The sequence below is a fragment of the Erinaceus europaeus genome, chromosome 12 (genome assembly GCF_950295315.1).
Source record: "Erinaceus europaeus chromosome 12, mEriEur2.1, whole genome shotgun sequence".
NCBI lineage: Eukaryota > Metazoa > Chordata > Mammalia > Eulipotyphla > Erinaceidae > Erinaceus > Erinaceus europaeus.
In genome coordinates, this window is record NC_080173.1 from 92,989,130 (window position 1) to 93,008,368 (window position 19,239).

The 19,239-nt window shown below is 40.9% G+C and overlaps 1 protein-coding gene across 1 annotated transcript; it reads right to left on the reverse strand.

Annotated features, from left to right (window-relative positions):
• Positions 1–11,373: 11,373 nt before the first annotated feature.
• LOC103110043 (SWI/SNF-related matrix-associated actin-dependent regulator of chromatin subfamily E member 1-like) lies at positions 11,374–12,747 on the reverse strand. The gene is given in 1 exon segment (XM_060204459.1): positions 11,374–12,747. A coding segment is annotated over 1 exon segment (1,233 nt). The 5' UTR covers positions 12,660–12,747; the 3' UTR covers positions 11,374–11,426.
• Positions 12,748–19,239: the final 6,492 nt, after the last annotated feature.

Genomic DNA, 19,239 nt, shown 5'->3' on the forward strand with positions numbered 1-19,239 from the left:
CTACGCAGACGCTTTCCCTCTCCCTTCACTCCTCAACGCCACTTCCTCTGCTTCCAGCCTCACTCTTTCTCTCCTTCTGAAAAGCTAAAGAGACCACATGTGTTGTTTCTCTCCGAAACACCACCTTGAAGAGTTCCCAAAGCACTAGCATGATGTGAATAGACATACGTAGTAGTGGCAGCCGCTCCCATAGCAGTAGAGAGTTCTCAGTAGCAGCAATGTGGCTTCCGTTCCTCAAGTCTTTAGTGTTTACAGGAATTTTGCGTAGCTCTTGGCAAGGAGAAAAGACTATAGTCCACATTTTCTCACCATGTAGAAGAGTTAGGCAGCAGGGGTACCTATCAGTCTTGGCTCTGCCATCCCACAATGTCTCCCTCTTCTCAACAACTATTATTTTTTATTTCTTTCACCTCCTGTCTCTGTTTTATAAAATGCCTCCTCTCCATATTGCGATGCACTTTTTTTCCTCCCCAGCCTGTTTCTTGGATGCTTCCAATTCATGTATCAGCCATGTGGAGCTCCCCCCCAACCCAAAGCGCTTTTATGTAACTTGCTTAAACGGGGTCTGTCTAAACTGTCCCCAGAGAACTTAGTTCACAAGGGATTTGGCTTCTAGATCAGTCAGCATCAGGATGAAACCTTGATGTGACATGCCCTGTCCCCAGGGGAGGGAAAGCTGCCTCTGGTGGGCTGAATACCACAGAAGTCTCCGTGCCTACCCGGAGGCCTGGGATTTGCTTCTTTCAAGCTAAGTTAGGAAAATGCCTTTGTCCAACAATGGGTGATTCTAGAAATCATTACCATTTGCACTATCCTTTTGTAAGTTTCAATGATTTCATCTTCTTCTTCCTTCCTTCTTTCTTTCCTTCCTTCTTTCCTTCTGTCCTCCCTCCTTTCCTTCCTTCTTTCCTTTCTTCTTCCTTCCTTTCTCCTTTCTTCCTTCCTTTCCTTCCTTTCAGTTCTCAGTGCCACCAGTCTTATCAATTTATATCAGTGGCTGTAGCACTAATTCACGGCTCCCAGCAGCCATATTTCCCTTTATTTGGGGGTGGGGGGGCCTACAGATGGAGAGAAATTGAAAGGAAAATAGGGACAGAGATAGACAAAGAGAAAGAGACCCATAGCACTGGCTCACCATTCCTGAAGTGCCCCCACCACAATATAACTTTTCACTCCCCCCAAACTTATCAGTCATTCTTTGGCATCCTGTGAAGGAGATTGTTTTCAGAACTCATGCCCACAACCAAATCTGCCACTCCCACTCCGGAACAATCTTTAAAAGACAGAATGTGAAGATGGGGCCAGATGGTGGCGCACATGGTTGATATAATATTCAAGAACCCATGATAAAATATTCAAGAACCCAGGTTCTAGCACTCAGTCCACACGTGCAGGGGGAGAGCTTCATGAGGGGTAAAGCAGGGCTGCAGAAGTCTCTCTGTCTCTTTCCCACTCTACCTTCCCTTTCCTCTCAATTTCTGGCTGTCGCTATTCTATATTTAAAAAAAATTTTTTTATTTATTCCCTTTTGTTGCCCTTGTTGTTTTATTATTGTAGTTGTTATTGATGTTGTCGTTGCTGGATAGGATAGAGATAAATGAAAAGAGGAGGGGAAGACAGAGAGAGGGAGAGAAAGATAGACATCTGCAGACCTGCTTCACCACATGTGAAGCGACTCCCCTGCAGGTGGGGAGCTGGGGGCTCGAACCAGGATCCTTCCACCGATCCTTATGCTTTGCACCAATTGTGTTTAACCTGCTGTGCTACCGCCTGACTCACTCTATAATTTTTTTTTTAACTTTTTTTTAATTATCTTTATTTATTGGATAGAGACAGTCAGAAATCGAGAGGGTAGGGCAGATAGAGAGGGAGAGAGACAGAGAGACACCTGCAGCCCTGCTTCACCACTTGCGAAGCTTTCCATCTGCTGGTGGGGACCGGGGGCTTGAACCCGGGTCCTTGTGTACTGCAACATGTGCTCTCAACGAGGTGCGCCACCACCCGGCCCCACTCTATAATTTTTTTAAGGCAACCATATTACTATGTAGTGATAATTCTATGCTTATGTCATGCTAGTGCTTTGGATGTTCTTCAAGAGGCCATTTCGGACAGAAGAATAACAGAGGAGAACAGTTAGTCTCATCTGCTAGTTCAATACAGCTAGTTCAGCCAATTAGCTCAACACAGAAGACACAACATGAGACAAAGGCCCTCAATCTGTTTCTCTTTTCCACAAAAAAGATATAGTTTAACAAGACATCTGGACAGCCACAGATCAGTGTTCTCAGGGCTTTTATGAGCCAGGCTTAATAAGTGACTGAGAAACACAAAAGTAATGCCATCATATCACTGAAAAGATGACTGCTATTCTTGTTGTAATAGTGGCTATAACAATAAGTAAAGCCAACCTGGACCAAATAATACTTAGAAAGTAGGCAGGGCACAGTTAATCACATTATATGTTAAAGTTTTATTAGAATTCATGGGTCATAATCTTTATTTTCCAGATGAGAAACCCATTTATCCATATTATGTTTGTCAAGGAAGACAACACCTGACACTCATTAAGAGTTCAAGATGAATCTTATTTAGACCAATGCAATAATGGAGAGAGATTCCAGCACAGATCTTAATTACCACTAAGACAGAGCTGATGGAAATTTTTAAAGGTACAGCAGATGGGGGGGATGCATAGGCGCTGTCGAGAAATGAAAAATCAAGAACAGAACAATGAATTGTGAAGAAATAGAACATCACAAAAGGGAGCTAAGTGGAGTATTAGCAAAAAAATGGTCAGAAAGATGGGTTGGTGCAAAGTATATTCTTTGTTTTTTCAGCATTGCTTTTGTAAAAAAAATTAGTTACATAATATTGGTTTATAAAACTATGAGGAGAAAGGGACATAGTTCCATGCCATTCTTACCATCAGAGTTATTACCATTCTTACCATCAGAGCATCCCCATTCCTTCTACTAGAAATTTCAGCAATTCTGAATGTGTTGAGTATTATTTCTATAAATATCTATATTTATACATATTTGATTATTTTTTCTTTTTTAAATTAATTAATTTATTTATTTTCCCTTTTGTTGCCCTTGTTGTTTTCATTATTACTGTAGTTATGGTTGTTATTGATGTCATTGTTGTTAGATAAGACAGAGAGAAATGGGGAGAGGAAGGGAAGACAGAGAGGGGGAGAGAAAGATAGATACCTGCAGACCTGCTTCACTGCCTGTGAAGTGACTCCCCTGCAGGTGGGGAGCCGGGGACTCGAACCGGGTCCTTATGCCTGTCCTTGTGCTTTGTATCACCTGCACTTAACTGGCTGCACTACCTCCCGATTGACTCCCTGTCTATTTTTTTTTTTCTTATGGTCCTGTCTTCTTTTCCTTTCTAAGTTATACCTATAACTATTGCTAATGGTTAGTGTCGTTCCTTTTTCCCTCTGCTCTCTCTGGGTCCTGATATAATTAGTGTTCAGAGCCCCCTAGTTACCTTCCACTAACATTTCTTCCCCCACTGGAAGTACGGACCAAAATTCTTTATGGGGTTCACCAAGTGGGAGTTATGGCTTCTGTAATTGCTTTTCTGCTGGGCATGGATGTAAGCAGGTCAATCTATACCTCCAATCTGTTTTTATCTTTCCCTAGTGAGGTAGGGCCCTGGAGAGGTGATGTTCTAGGACATATTGGTGAGGTCATCTGCCCAGGAAAGTCAGGTTGGCATCATAGTAGCATCTGAAACTGGATAGCTGAAAGGCAGTAAGATATGAGATAGGACAAAATGTTTAATAAACAGGAACCAAAAGGTAAGAATAGAGCAGAAAATAGGGACCTTAGGGTGGGAAGAAGCTAGGAAGTCTGTTATAAGTGTGTTGCTAGGGGCTCATGATTTTAATTTATGCTTGAGTTTAATAGCTAACATGAAGGTGGACTAAAAATATTGTCTGGGAAGATGGTGTCAGAGTTGAGAATAGCACTAGAAAGCTGGATTAGGGAAGAGAATACCTCCCAAACATGAAGAAAGATAATAGTATAATTTTACATCGTTCCCACCACCAAAGGTCTGTCTCACCACGTCCCAGACCCCTAGATAACCACTATAGTTTTCCCACAGTCTAGGGTGTAGGCTGATTTTTTGTTTGTTTTCATGTTCCTGTGTTCAATTCTGTATATTCCACATATGACTGAAACCATCCTATAGTTGTCCTTTACCTCTTTACTTCACTAAGCATAATCTCCAATTCCAGCCATTTTTCTCCCAAAGGGCACAATACACAACATCACATTTTTTATGGCTGAGTAGTACTCCATTGAGTATATGTCTTATATATTTTTTTATCCAGTCATCTGTTGAAGGACATTTTAGTTGTTTCCATATTTTGACTCTTGGTAGCTATATCCTTTTGAATCAGTGCTATTATCTCTTTTGGATAATAATAGCATTGCTTTTTTTTTAAAAATTTCAATTCTTTAATTGGCACAAAGGTTGAGGTCACCCTTAGGGATACATCCCACCACAGAAAGAGATCAGGCTAAAGTTTTGGCAAGTCTTTTGGCAGTGTGTGTACAAGTCTTTTGCTGTGTGGGGATTTACAGTTCTGGGTGACTTACTGAAGGAAGGCTGCCCAGCCAGGAGGTCAAAGAATCAGAGAGTTAGGATCAAGCAGTGTGGTTTAAGAATTCCAAAACATGATGTCTCAGAGGCCTTCAAGCAGTGCGGTTAAGAATCCCAAAACATGATATCTCAGAGGCCTGTTTCTAGTGTGACACTATCGAAGTGAGGCAGTTTGTCAACCTAAGGGCAATTAATTTCTGTTCTCAGTTGATCGTCATTCTGAGCTCTCTTCTAACAGTCCTTCCTGAAGAGGCCCCTCTGATGTGTACACAGAAGGCATTACTGCCGCTAGCTTCTCCATCATTCCCTAAAATTTAACCTGTTCTCTTATCTTCAGAGTAGTCACCACTATTTTATATTTCATGTTTATATGTTAGTCTCCTCTTTGCTACAATAAATACAAGCTCCTGTGAAAATCTAATTGTATATTGGTCCAATCCCTGTGGAGAGCAGTCTAGAAATCCCTCACCAGGCTAGAAATGAACCTTACTTATGACCCAGTAATTCCTCTCCTAGGGATATATCCTAAGGACTCAATCACATCCATCCAAAAAGATATATATGTACACCTATGTTCATAGCAGCACAATTTGTAATAGCCAAAACCTGGAAGCAACCCAGGTGCCCAACAACAAATGACTGGCTGAGAAAGCTGCGGTCTACATACACAATGGAATATTACTCGGCTATTAAGAACAATGAACCCACCTTCTCTGAACCATCTTGGATGGATGGAGCTAGAAGGAATTACGTTGAGTGAGAAAGAGAAAGACAGAAAGAGAAAGGCAAGTATGAAATGATCCCATTCATAAATAGAAGTTGAGAAAGAACAGAAAGGGAAATGCAAAGCAGAATTTGACTGAGTTTGGAGTACTGCACTGAAGTGAAAAAAACTCTGGGTGGAGGGAGGGATACCGTCGATTTTCACCTTCACTAAAGGTGGGTGGGGTAGGGACACAGACCTTTGGTGGCAGGGATGGTGTTAATATATAACCCAACTAAAAGGAATTTTTGAAAAGTCAAGAACATGATATAAAAAAGAAAGAAAATGTAATAAGCCTTTCTGGTTCATAATGTGTTTCTAAAACTCTGGACATTAATCTAACTGGTGTCCTACAAGCATTTGTTGAATTAAAAAATGGTAAAAATAGGAACTTGGTCTGTGACGTCAGTCTCTCCCCTCACCGGGAGCCCAGAGATTTTTCCCAGCTACCCCATGGTGGTCACTGTATGTCTGACGGTCAAAATGAAGAAGGCTCTATGCCATTTGTGTGGGAATACTGATGTCAGTGCAAAAAAAGCCCACACACTTTCTGTTTAAGGATCAGGGAGCCAGTCACATCTTCATTTCTTCACAGACAAGAAACCCCTTATAGATAGAAAATACCTAGCAAAACTACTGGATAGGATTTGAAGTCAAACTCATTCAGTACATGTCTTGGGTTCACCACTTGTAGCTGTCCTTGCTGCCCTCAATGATTTTGCTCAGAAAAAAAATATCTTCAGTCTCACAGACTGATTCACAGAAGGTGTCAGATCTCTACCTGCCAGATTTTATTTCATACTCTGCTTCAGATGAGATCAGGTGTGCTCAGGGTGGGATGGCCATAGACTATACTCTTCTTCGATGAGCTGGTGAAATCCATAAGTGGACTGTTCATTTTTTTTTTAAGTCTCAGGACTCCCTTGACATTTTGACATTTTCTTCTGTTGCCCTCCTAAGCCACTGGTTTCCGGATTGCTGCCTGCTTGTTCATCTGTCTGCCTGTTCATCTTCCTGCAGCTTTGCAACCTTCTCATAGGCAATGTCACACATCTAGTGGAGAGCCTGTAGGTGTTAAAAGGCATGATGAAGAAATGAAATAAATTGGAAGGAGACAAAGAAAAACTTAGACTAGGAGAGAGAAATGAGAAAAAGTGGGGGGGGGGTAATGATTTGATTAAGAAATTTTTTTAAGAATGTATCTTAGTGAAGTCATCAAAACCTAACATGTATTTTATGCTCAGTAAATGTTTCAAAACCAAGTGAGTTGACTTAATGTTCTAAAATGTTTAATCATCTTTATTTATGAACTGGATAGAGACAATCAGAAATTGAGAGGAAAGAGAGAGGTAGAGAGGAACAGAGACAAAGAGACACGTGCATCACTGCTTAACCACTTGTAAAGCTTCCCCCTGTAGATGGGGGGCTGGGAGGGGGCTCAAACCTTTGCCTTTATGCATTGTAACATGTGCACTCAACCAGGAGCACCACCACTGGACTTTGACTTATTATTCTATACATCTCTGGTTGAGATGGTTTCATCTTAGGGAAAAGAAAGGCAGAGAAGGGATTCGGGAGGTAGCGCAGCGGGTTAAGCACACGTGTTGCAAAGTGCAACACTGGCAAAAGTATCCCGGTTCGAGCCCCCGGCTCCCCACCTGCAGGGGAGTCGCTTCACAGGAGGTGAAGCAGGTCTGCAGGTGTCTATCTTTCTCTCCCTCTCTCTGTCTTCCCCTCCTCTCTCCATTCTCTCTGTCCTATCCTACAGTGACAACATCAATAACAACAACAATAATAACTACAACAACAGTAAAAAGATAACAAGGGCAACAAAAGGGAAAATAAATCAATAAAAGAAAGGCAGAGAAATCTGTTTTCTGTTTTATATTTTTTTCATTGGGTGGAGTTAGAAATTGCACTTTTTCTTTTTTCTTTTTTACTTTACCATTTTACTGTTCAAAAGTTAGATACTTGTGGTTAGAAAAACAATACCTACAAGTTCTAGGGTTAGCACCTGTACATTTTAGCTTTAAAAAAATACTTTTTATGGGAGTCAGGCAGTATCACAACGTGTTAAGTGTGGTTCCACAAAGCGCAAGGACTGGTGTAAGGAATCCGGTTCGAGCCCCCGGCTCGGTTCCCCACCTGCAGGGGAGTCACTTCACAGGCGGTGAAGCAGGTCTGCAGGTGTCTATCTTTCTCTCCTCCTCTCTGTCTTCCCTTTCTCTCCCCATTTCTCTCTGTCCTATCCAACAATGATGACATCAATAATAACTACAACAATAAAACAAGGGCAACTAAAAGGAATAAATGAATATTAAAAAATATTTACTTATTATTGAGTAGAAACAGGGAGAAATTGAGGAGGGGAAATAAGGATGGAAAGAGACAGAGAGACACCTGCAGTCCTGCTTCACCACATATCAAGCTTTCTTCCTGCAGGTGGGGACCAGAGGTTTGAACCTGGGTCCTTGAACACTGTAAGGCATGTGCTTAACCATGCCCTGATATTTTGACTTTTGTGAAGTGTGTGCAAGGAAAATGTGAGGATGTCAGGTTTGTAAACTATAGGGAAAATGTGAGGATGTCAGGTTTGTAAACTCCAAGTTTCTTCAGAAAGCTACCACAGACTCCTGACTGAATAACTGTGGCCTGACATTAGCATTCAGAATTTATCATCCTCTATGACTTTTTTTTCCTCCAGGGTTATTGCTGGGCTCAGCGCCTGCACCATGAATCCACCACTCCTGGAGGCCATTCCCCCCCCCCTTTTGTTGCCCTTGTTGTTGTAGCTTCATTGTGGTTATTATTATTATTGCCATTGTTGATGTCGTTCGTTGTTGGATAGGACAAAGAGAAATGGAGAGAGGAGGGGAAGACAGAGGGGGGAGAGAAAGACAGACACCTGCAGACCTGCTTCACTGCTTGTGAAAAGGCTCCCCTGCAGGTAGGGAGCCGGGGGCTCCAACCGGGATACTTACGCTGGTCCTTGCACTTTGCGCTACATGCGCTTAACGCACTGCGCCACCGCCCGACCCCCCTCTATCACTTTTGACAACGTTCTACAGTTTTCTCAGTAAAAGTCTTTCATTTATTTCATGAGATACACCCAAAGGTACTTCATCTTCTTGGATTCCATTGCAAACAAAATTAAGTATTTTATACCCCTTCCCTTTGACTTGGCTTGTATACAGAAATGCTACAGATTTTTGAGTATTAATTTTGTATCATGTTATTTTACTAAATTCATTCATAATATCCAGTAGGTTTCTCCTGGAGTCTTAGGGGCTCACTGGCTACATTATCATCATCATCATCATCATCATCAAATAGTGATATTTTGATTTATTCCTTTCCAAGATGTGTATCTTTGATATCTCTGTTTTGTTTCTTTGCAGTAGGGAGGACCTCGAGGATGGTGTTGAATAATAGTGGAGATAGTGGACATCACACAGAAATGGTAAAACGTTCCTTGTTCCTGGACTGGAAGAATAAACATTATTAAAATGGCTAATTTACCAAATGCAATTTTCAATTTCAGTGGAATCTCTATCAAGACCCTAATGGAATTTTTCAAAGAAATTGATCAACTTGTCCAAAAAAATTGTGTATAACCACACACACACACACACACACACACACACACACACACACACACACACACACAAAATGAGAAGAAAGTTAAACTATGGAGGCATCACATTCCCCAGCTTCAGTTAATTCACAAAAGCAATAGTAACTAAAACATCATGGTACTGGGATAAAAGTGGGCAGTTGGGTCACTGGGGCAGAATGGTGAGCCCATGCATATACAGCCACCTAATGTATGACAAAGGGGAAAAACTACTCAAGGGAGTAAAGAAGGTCTCTTCAACAAATGTTGCTGGGGAAATTGGACAGTTACTTGCAGAAAACTGAAACTAGGCCATCACCTAATAGCATACACAAAACTCAGATCAAAATGCATCAGAAACCTGTGTCTTTTACCAAAAATCCTAAAATTTATAGAAGTAAACTTCATTGAAACTTTGCAGGATCTTTGCATCAAAAATGTATTTGGAGATTCAACCCCTTCCGCACAGGAAATGAAAGCAAGAGTAAATAAGTGGAATTACATGAAACTAAAAAGTATCTGTACATCCAAAGCAAACTAGACAACCATAACCAGACAACCCAATAAATGGAAAAAGATATTTGTACATCACACATCCTGTAAGTGACTGATAGCAAACATCTATAAAGAACTGATACAGCTCTACAAAGGGGAAATATATATAGCCCAATAAAAAAGTGGGACAAAGAACTAAACAGTTTTCTAAAGAAGTGATACATATAGCCTACAGACCTATGAAGCATTTCTTCATATCACTTATCATTAGAGAGAAAGTAAATGAAAACTATACTGAGATTCCATATGAAAATGGCCTATGTTAGCAAAATGGGAAGTGACAGATTTTGACAAGGTTGTGGAGAAAAAGGAACTCTATTGATTGCTGGTGGAAATGACAACTGGTACAACCACTTTGAAAGATTGTATGGAGACTGTATGTCCTTAATTAAATGAAAATGGAACTATTAATGTGCAGGGAAGCATATATTCAGCTGTTAAGATCTTTGTTCCTTGGTACGAATTACTTATTCTTCTTATTATTATTTGGATGTCCTTGCTTTCCCCACCCCCTTTATTTTTTTTAACCTTAAAAACTACTAATTGTCCTTCAAAGTTCAGCATAACACCAGTTAAGATGCCCGATCCCCAATACACACACATGATCTCTTTATCTCTAGATTGGTACTGCTGCCTTTCTATATGCTACATACTTGTTTTGGGATATTTTGTTTGTTTTTGTTTTTTTACTTTATTATATTTTTAATTCTTATTTATTTATTATTGAGTAGAGACAGACATTGAAAAGGGGGGATAGAAAGGGAGAGAGACACCTGCCACTTCACTTCACCATTTGTAAAGCTGGGTGGGGACCAGGGGCTTGAGCCCAGTCCTTGCAGATTGTAGCCTGTGTGCTTAACCAGGTGTGCCACTGTCTGGCCCCCATATTTGTTTGTTTACCTCAACTACTAGACTCATCTTGTCCTATTTAATTTATTGATCTGAGTGCCATAGAAATATTTCAGATACATAGCAGATACTCAACAAATGTTAAATATGTCACAGTATCCTAAGGAATATAATCTCTCTCCAGCCATGCCTAGTGGGATACAAAGTCATTTTTTCTCCAGAAGAAAGCAGAGTATATAGCTGTTTCCATCCTAGCTTTAACTTTAACATATCTGTGTCAGAAGTTCAAGAGTACTAAGGGAGGACTCCAGGGTCCTAGTCACAGTGACAGATTTCCCTTTAGAGCAAAGTCTGCATACTGCTGTTTGCCATGTCAAATTGCCACTTCATTATCATGACCAAATACTATTTGAAAAGTCATGGTGGGGGTAGGGGGGGACACCCAACCACAGATTTCCTTTAGGGATAATGATGAAATGAAGAATGCTTTGAAACCAAATTACAACTCCCAGACTTTCTCAGACTGAATTACCGTTAGATTCTGAGTTCAGGTGGTTTACTGGGTGTGAGCTCGGGCATGATGACCTGGGAGGGAGCATGCAAGATAAAGAAAAAGAAGCCATAGTAAGGTGAGCTGATGAATTGGCTCCTGACTAGCCCTTTCCATGGAACCCTGAGAGACCGCATAGAACTGGGAGATGTGACTCAGCTAAAGGCAAGGAAGCTGGGCATTACTCACTGATAGAAATCAGTTTATTTCTTCCTATATTGTTGGACAACTGGTTATTTCTAGTTTGGGGCCATCATAAATGAAACTGCTTTGAAAGTCCATGTGTTTGTCTGTAGTTGTGTTTTTTTATTTCTTCCCAGTTGATGCTTAGCAATGGTATTGTTAGTTGGCATGCCAAGTGTATACTTAACTTTATAAGAAACAGACTATTTGTCCAAAGTCATGTATTCTTTTTTTTTTTTAAACTCAAAAACAACATTTTTTTTTCATTTAAAAAAGTATTGGGAACAAGGCAGTATTTATTCTTTTTTCTCATCTTCTGGGATGGGGTCTGTTGGAGGCTCCTCCACTGTTGCACTGTTGCTCTCCGAGCCAGTGTTACTATCGCTGGTCCCTTCCTCTGCCATACTGTCCACCCCCTCCTGCCCACTCTCCTTGTCCTCAGGAGTAGATGTGCCTTCTTCCCCATTCTGCTGGATTTCCGTTGTTTCTTCAAGGTGTGATTCCTCTGTCTCCATTGAAATGTTCTCTTCTTTCTTTTCTTCAGTTTTACCAGCTCCTTGCTCCTCGTCAGGAATGCTGCTGCTCTGACTGCGCTCAGCTTGCTCTGCTGCCTCCTTCTCTCGTTCCTCTTGCCTTTTGCGAGCCTGCTCCTCTGCCTGTGCAATTTTAGCTGCGATTTTTTCCATGTCCACTTCTACTTTCAAACCACACAACCTTTTCAATTCATTGTTAAATGAATCTGTACTCTCCAGGAATTTTCTCTTCTTTTCCTGATGTCCTTCTTCTATTTGAAGAAGTTCAGCTTTTAGTTTTCGCTAATGAACCATTAAGGACTGGACCTGTTGCTTGAGGACCTGCATTCTAGCTGTTGTGACAACGGACCGAACATCTGGTACCACACTCTCACTAAGGATTTCACTGATGAGGCTGTGGTTTCTCTGGAAATGGGCAGTGGCTGTATGCTTCATTGAAAAGCCATCATCATAATCATCTGGGTCTTCAGCAGGCTAAATGCTCATGTAAGGTTCTCCTTTCTCCATGCGAGATTGTCTCTGTCGACTTTCTTCCTCTAAAGCAGCTTCTGCACGACTTTTTGCATTTATATAAGCAAGGTATGCAGGAGAATTATGGTAGGCCTTCATAGATTCATTGTACTCTGTCTTTTCTGCTTCGTATTCGTTTAAATATTCTTGTTTTTCTTCATCAGTGAGATCTCGCCACATGCCACCAATAATCTTGCCAGTCTCCCACAACTTTAGGTCAGGGTTCAAAGCCTTTACTTGGTCCCAGACCTTTCTGCTGTACCTCATGTAGGGCATCAGTGGCTTATCTGGTGGCTTTGGGGGTTTTGGAATCTTAATACCAGAGGATGCCGTGACCCGGCTGTTGGTGCCCGGGTTCCCTCCCAGCCTGTAGTTGTTGTAGGCGAGATGACTGTATGGATTGTATCCCACAAACCCTGGTGTGCTGGGCATTTGTGTTGCAGTAGCTGGGGTGGGAGGTGGGGCATAAGATGGTCTTTTTGACATTTTGGAAGATTAAGTTCTCAGTTCCTTAAGAATGAATCTGAGACACCGCGGGTAGAGAAAGCGCCCGCAGCTCCGGCCTCGCTTCCCTTTGTCCAAAGTCACGTATTCTATTTTATGTCCCTGCAAGCAATGTATGAGTGTTCCAAGGTTAATATATTTTACCTTGCCTTTTCATTTTCTTAAGTGTCTCTTGAAACCAAAGGTTTAACACTATAAAGTTCATTTTTATCAGTGTATTTTCTCTCTCTCTCTCTATATATATATATGTATATATATATTTTTTTTAAAAAATATTTATTCCCTTTTGTTGCCCTTGTTTTTTTATTGTTGTAATTATTATTGTTATTGATGTCATCATTATTGAATAGGACAGAGAGAAATAGAGACAGGAAGGGAAGACAGAGGGGGGAGAGAAAGACAGACACCTGCAGACCTGCTTCACCGCCTGTGAAGCGACTCCCCTGCAGGTGGGAGCTGGGGGCTCGAACTGGGATCCTTACACCAGTCCTTGCGCTTTGCACCACATGCGCTTAACCCGCTATGCTACCACCGGACTCCCAACCAGTGTATTTTCCGAGATCAGACGAGATCGGGCGTGTTCAGGATGGTATGGCCGTAGATAGCAATCAGTGTATTTTCTTAAGACATTTGTGCTTTCTGTGGCACAAACTTTTTCTCTAGTTTTTATTTTAGGTCTTATTTTTTTATGTATGATTCAGTTTGAGTTATTCTTAAAGTATGATTGTAGTAAGGGTTGCTAACTATTCACTCATTTGTTTATTAGTCTATTTATTGGTATATTAGTAGCTGGTCGTTTCATAATTATCAAAAAGACTGTCTTTCCTAAATGATTTATATAGGTGATTTTACTTATAATCAATTGCTGTCACGTTGTATTTCTGCTTCATTGAACCCTATTTTGACACTTGAAATGATTATCTCGTTGTATTCATTACCATAACTTTAAATACTGAAATCTGGTCGTATTTCATCTAATTTTGGTACCTTTCAAAATTTATTAGGCTGTTCTAGTCCTCTGCTTTTTAGTATAAAATTAAAATCAGTATGTCACCATTCATACCACATTTTTTTGGTACTATTGACTGGGATTATGTTAAGTCTTTACCAGATTGGGAATCACTGCTTAATAATAGTGACATGTCTCCTCCTCCTCCTTCTTTTCCTCACCCTCCTCCTCCTTCTTCACCCCCTCCTCTTTCTCCTGCTCCTTTTTTTAGCTTTTATTTCCTACCAGGATTATCAATCATCTTTGGTGCCTACATGGTAACTCCACCATTTCTGGTGGTTCTCTCTTTCCTTTCCTTTTCTTTTTTCTTCCCTTTCCTTTCCTTTGTTTCCTTTCCATTTCATTCTCTCTCTCTCTCTCTCTCTCTCTCTCTCTCTCTCTCTCTCCAGGGTAAAAGGTTGAATTGGAGGGACAAAAGAAAGGAAAGATACCTGCAGCACTGCTCCATCATTTGTTAAGCTTCTCCCCTGGGAATTGAACCTGGATCCTGTGTATTCTACCAGGTGAAGCCACCAAGTGGTCACAATTGGGTTCTTCTACTTCTTCTTCTTCTTCTTCTTCTTCTTCTTCTTCTTCTTCTTCTTCTTCTTCTTCTTCTTCTTCTTCTTCTTCTTCTTCTTCTTTTAACCAAGTCTTTATTTTCTTTCAGCAATGTTTTTTGAATTTTCTCTTTTATAAAAATAACTTGTTTCATTTTCTTTTGCCAGGGTTTTATCCCTGTGTGACTACACTGCTCCTAGTGGAGTTTCTTTTCATTTCATTCAATCTGAAAGAGATAAAGGAAAAGAGAGAGAGTGAAAGAGAATAGACACTAGTATTTATAAATCTTTCACATTTTGTTAAAATTACCTTTCCCATTTTATAGTGTTGTGACATAGTCTTAATACTAATAGAAATATGATGATAATAACAAATAATCAACTTTTGAGACCTGTGTAAATTAAAGTCGTGCTAATGTTTATGCTATTAACAAGTGTGATTTCTCTAAGATTCAAAAATCTTGATTACATTATGTTTTTTCTTTTTATATTTATTTATTCCCTTTTGTTGCCTTGTTTTTTATTGCTGTAGTTATTATTGTTGTTATTGTTTTTGGATAGGACAGAGAGAAATGGAGAAAGGAGGGGAAGACAGAGAGGGGAAGAGAAAGGTAGACACCTGCAGACCTGCTTCACCACCTGTGAAGCTACCCCCCTGCAGGTAGGTACATTATATGTTTTAAGGACCAGTTACTCAAAGCACAATGGCATTGTTTTTATATCAATTTTCAGTTTGACTAATGCATTTCAAATGCATTCTTAAGTTGCCTATGCTTTTAAAGGCATATATGCAACAATGCTTATTATTTTTACTTATCTTATTTCGCAAAGGACTTAGAGAAACTTGCAAGATCATATAAAATAAAATAAAAACATAGAAGAGAGTGTGGAAGAGGGAATACAAAAGTGTCAGGATACTCGACTAGCGCCAGACATGGACACCAATACACAGGCATGGGAATACAGCCCCTGCAAATTTGCTTTCTGAGTACCGGCATGAAAAGTGAAATCTGATTTTTATATTACCTATAGAATTCTGGTGTCATAAATGAACCAACTATTTGAGAAAATCAGAGATATTTCTTTTTTATGTTTGTTTATTTTCCCTTGTGTTGCCCTTGTTGTTTTATTGTTGTTGTTACTGAAGTCGTCGCTGTTGGATAGGACAGAGAGAAATAGAGAGGAGGGGAAGACAGAGAGGGGGAGAGAAAGAGAGACACCTGCAGACCTGCTTCACTGCCTGTGAAGCGACTCCCCTGCAGGTGGGGAGCCGGGGACTCAAACCCTGATCCTTATTCTGGTCCTTGAGCTTTGCTTCATGTGTGCTTAACCCACTGTGCTTCCACCCAACTCTCCTAGCAGAGTTATTTCTTAAACTTTTTCTCCAGCAGATTTTCAAAGACATGATGAAACAAATCTAATATAAAGTTTCCAATAGTGTTTTTGTGGAAGTGATGCTGAATTTTTGATATGCTACTTTTATATGTTGGAATAGTGCTGAATAAAAGAAAAAGAAAGACAGACTGTCTGCAAGGTAAGTGCATTTGTCTGCAACTTCATGAAAACCATGCAGACAAAAATTCATTATTAACTGCTCCTCCTGTCTTTACCTCTGGGAATTCTGAGAAAAAGATAAATACTTGCTACTTTTAACTGTTAATTTTGAGCAATTTATTAGGTAGCAGTAGGCAACAAATAAAGAAGTTGGCACAATCTACCCTATATGGAGCATTTTCAGCATGACAAATACTTCATTACGTATGAGAGAAGAGGTCCTGTCTGGTTGAACCCTTCTGTAACACTAGGAACAAAGAAGATCCATTAGTGAACCAATTTAGTGAAGAAACTGACTTTGGGCTAGTCCAACTCAGAGAGTCTGTTGTCAATCTTTTGGGTTTTTTGTTTGTTTGTTGTAATTTTTATTTGTAAAGAGGAAGCATTGACTAAACCATAGGATAAGAGGGGTACAACTCCACACAGTTCCCACCACCAGAACTCTGTATCCCATCCCCTCCCCTGATAGCTTTCTTATTCTTTAACCCTCTGGGAGTATGGACCCAAGGTCATTGTGGGATGCAGAAGGTGGAAGGTCTGGCTTCTGTAATTGCTTCCCCGCTGAACATGGGCGTTGATAGGTCGATCCATACTCCCAGGCTGTCTCTCTCTTTCCCTAGTGGGGAAGGGCTCTGGGGAAGCAGAGCTCCAGGACACATTGGCGGGGGTGTCTGTCCAGGGACGTCTGTCCGCATCATGCTAGTTTCTGGAACCTGGTGGTTGAAAAGAGAGTTAACATACAAAGAAAGCCAAATAAATTGTTGACCAACCATGGACCTATAGGTTGGGATAGTGCAGATGAAGAGTGTGTGTGTGGGGAGAGTCCTCCATTTTGTAGAAAGTTAGTAGGCATATTTTAGTTACATTCCAAAGGGCCTGTGGCTATACTAGGTTTTTTTGTGTTTTTTTTTTTTTCCTTTTTCCCCTGATCCTGAAATCTGATATGCAGGTGGATCCAAGTTATTGTTCGGAGAGATAATGTCATGGCTGGAAAAAGGACCAGAAAGTTGGATCAGGGTAAAGAAAAGCTCCCTAATATGGGAAAGGGTTATAAAAATTGTTGACTATAAATGCCATCAATTTGATGTGATCTGGAGCCCATATTCAGCTTAGGAGCCTATGTGACCTCTGCATCCCTCTAGATCTGAGCTCACAGTCAAATAATGTGATTATAACAATAACTATCTATTCTCTTCTTAAACCATAAGACAGCAGGAATCTCCGGCTTCCTCTACAGAGCCTACGTTGCCCCCTGTCCTGGAACCTCTCGGGTGGGGCTTACTTTTTTTTTCCTGCATGCTTCTCTCAATTCATACCAAATGATATTGCATCTGCCAATTCCAACCTAATCAACACAACTAGTACCACCTCAGCATGCTTCACTTCAGACTATGTCCAGAGATGTCAGGCATGGAATGTCAACCCTTCACCCTCATTACTCAGGTGAGACCTTTCCTTTCATAGTATTCTCTAATTCCATTCCAGGAGGTTCACTTCCTAACAAAGTCCCCAAATCTAGATATAGACCAGATCCCATAAGATAGAGCATATGTTCACATGTATCCATAAATTAGGGCAAAATATATACCTGAAAGCAAAAATACACAATAGTCTGTAGTGAGTCAATATAAAGTTCATAATGAAATCGTGTCTACTTAGACTTAGATTCCCTCCTCACCTAGTACAGTTCTTCCTAGTACAGTTCTCTCATTCACTGCAAAGCTTTTGGTTTTTATCATCATGCTATTCTCTCTCCTTATGTGTCTGCTTCCTGGCTCCCCCCATACCCTACCCCCACTCCAACCTGCTAAAGTGTAGTCTCTCCTGCTTACTGGAGACAATACTACCTCTAAGAGGCTAGAAACTGGGATACATGTCTAAAACGTCCATTATCACAATGGTTTGGTTTTACAAGCCTCAACTCTAGCTGGCAAAATGTATTCTCTAAGATTCCAGTTCTTTAGTTAGGGAGAATTATAATTATTTTTTCTCCTCAGTGAGACATCAATTTAATGGTAGAATTGAGAAACACAGACTTTTGGAAAAGACCATTTCAGACTTCTCAGTGGCCCATAATTGGGGGGTGGGGTGGAGAGGGGAATCTCCCATCTGTAAGGTAGGTTCTTATCACTGACTGTCATGCGTGAGGTTCAAATTTGTGCTTTGAAAATCCTAACTATAGGCTATATCTGATAAACTGATGCTCTAGGCTCCATGGCAAGTTAAGGTCTGCACACAGACACCACTGTGAGCAACACCCTCAGGAATGAGATTTTAGAACCGCCTGAGGTGAACACACTCAGGAGGAACTGTGATGGAAAATGCCAACTGACATTCTTCCATTCCTGGGTGACTGACCTTGTTATCCTGAACCGCACATCCTACTGGACTTGCTCATCTGTGGATGTCTAAAAGTAGGTAATTAGTTCCGACAGCAAGAACTCAAAATGAAATGAGCTTAAGGTATCCAGGAACTACAGTAGGTATCTGAGAGGCTCATAGTTCAGACCCAACCAACCACTGCAGATGCCTGGAGAAGAGCTCAACTTCTCATTCTCAGTCACCTGTTGACCTCCTCAGCCATTTATCCTCAGCTGAGGGCTACTCCCCTGGACAACTCTGCAACCTGACGTGCGGAGGGAAGATGGTGACTATTTTCTCTCTGCCCCAAGTCACTACCACTTGAAGAAGCAGAAACTGGGGAGTCAGGCGGTAGTGCAGCGGGTTAAGAGCACATGGCACAAAGCACAAGGACCAGCGTTAAGGATACGGGTTCAAGCCCCTGGCTCCCCACCTGCAGGGGAGTCACTTCACAAGTGGTGAAGCAGATCTGCAGGTGTCTACCTTTCTCCCCCCCCCCTCTGTCTTTCCCTCCTCTCTCCATTTCTCTCTGTCCTATCTAATAATGACGACAACAATAACTACAACAATAATAACTACAATAAAAACAAGGGCAACAAAAGGGAATAAATAAATACACATTAAAAATACTTTAAAAAAAAGAAGTAGAGATTGTCAAGGTTATAAAACTTTTAGAGGGAGAAGTTAACAGAGACACAAGACTCACAGAATAGAGGCCACTTTGGCTTGTCATTAGTATAGCAGGACAGGAATCTCCAGTGCCCAATGCCAACCCACCCTATCTCCTGGGGATATTTGCTCTCTCTTTGTAGCTCATCTCTCTGGACTGCAAACATGTAAAAACCTGGTTATTTTCTCCTGTGAAGTTCATGGTTTCCCCTTTCCGCACGCCCCCTTCCCCTCTCCACCCAGCTCCTGTCTGGTTTGAGTTTATTGTCAAAACACGCCCAGCCAAATTACTTTGTCTACAGACATTTTTTTTTTTAAGCTGGCCAGTGTGTATCCACAAGAGAGCTGCTAATGATTACCCTTCCTGCTCGTTCTTAGCTCATCCTCAGAAGAGAACTGCTCATTATCATCCTGTGACTGAAGCCTGGAC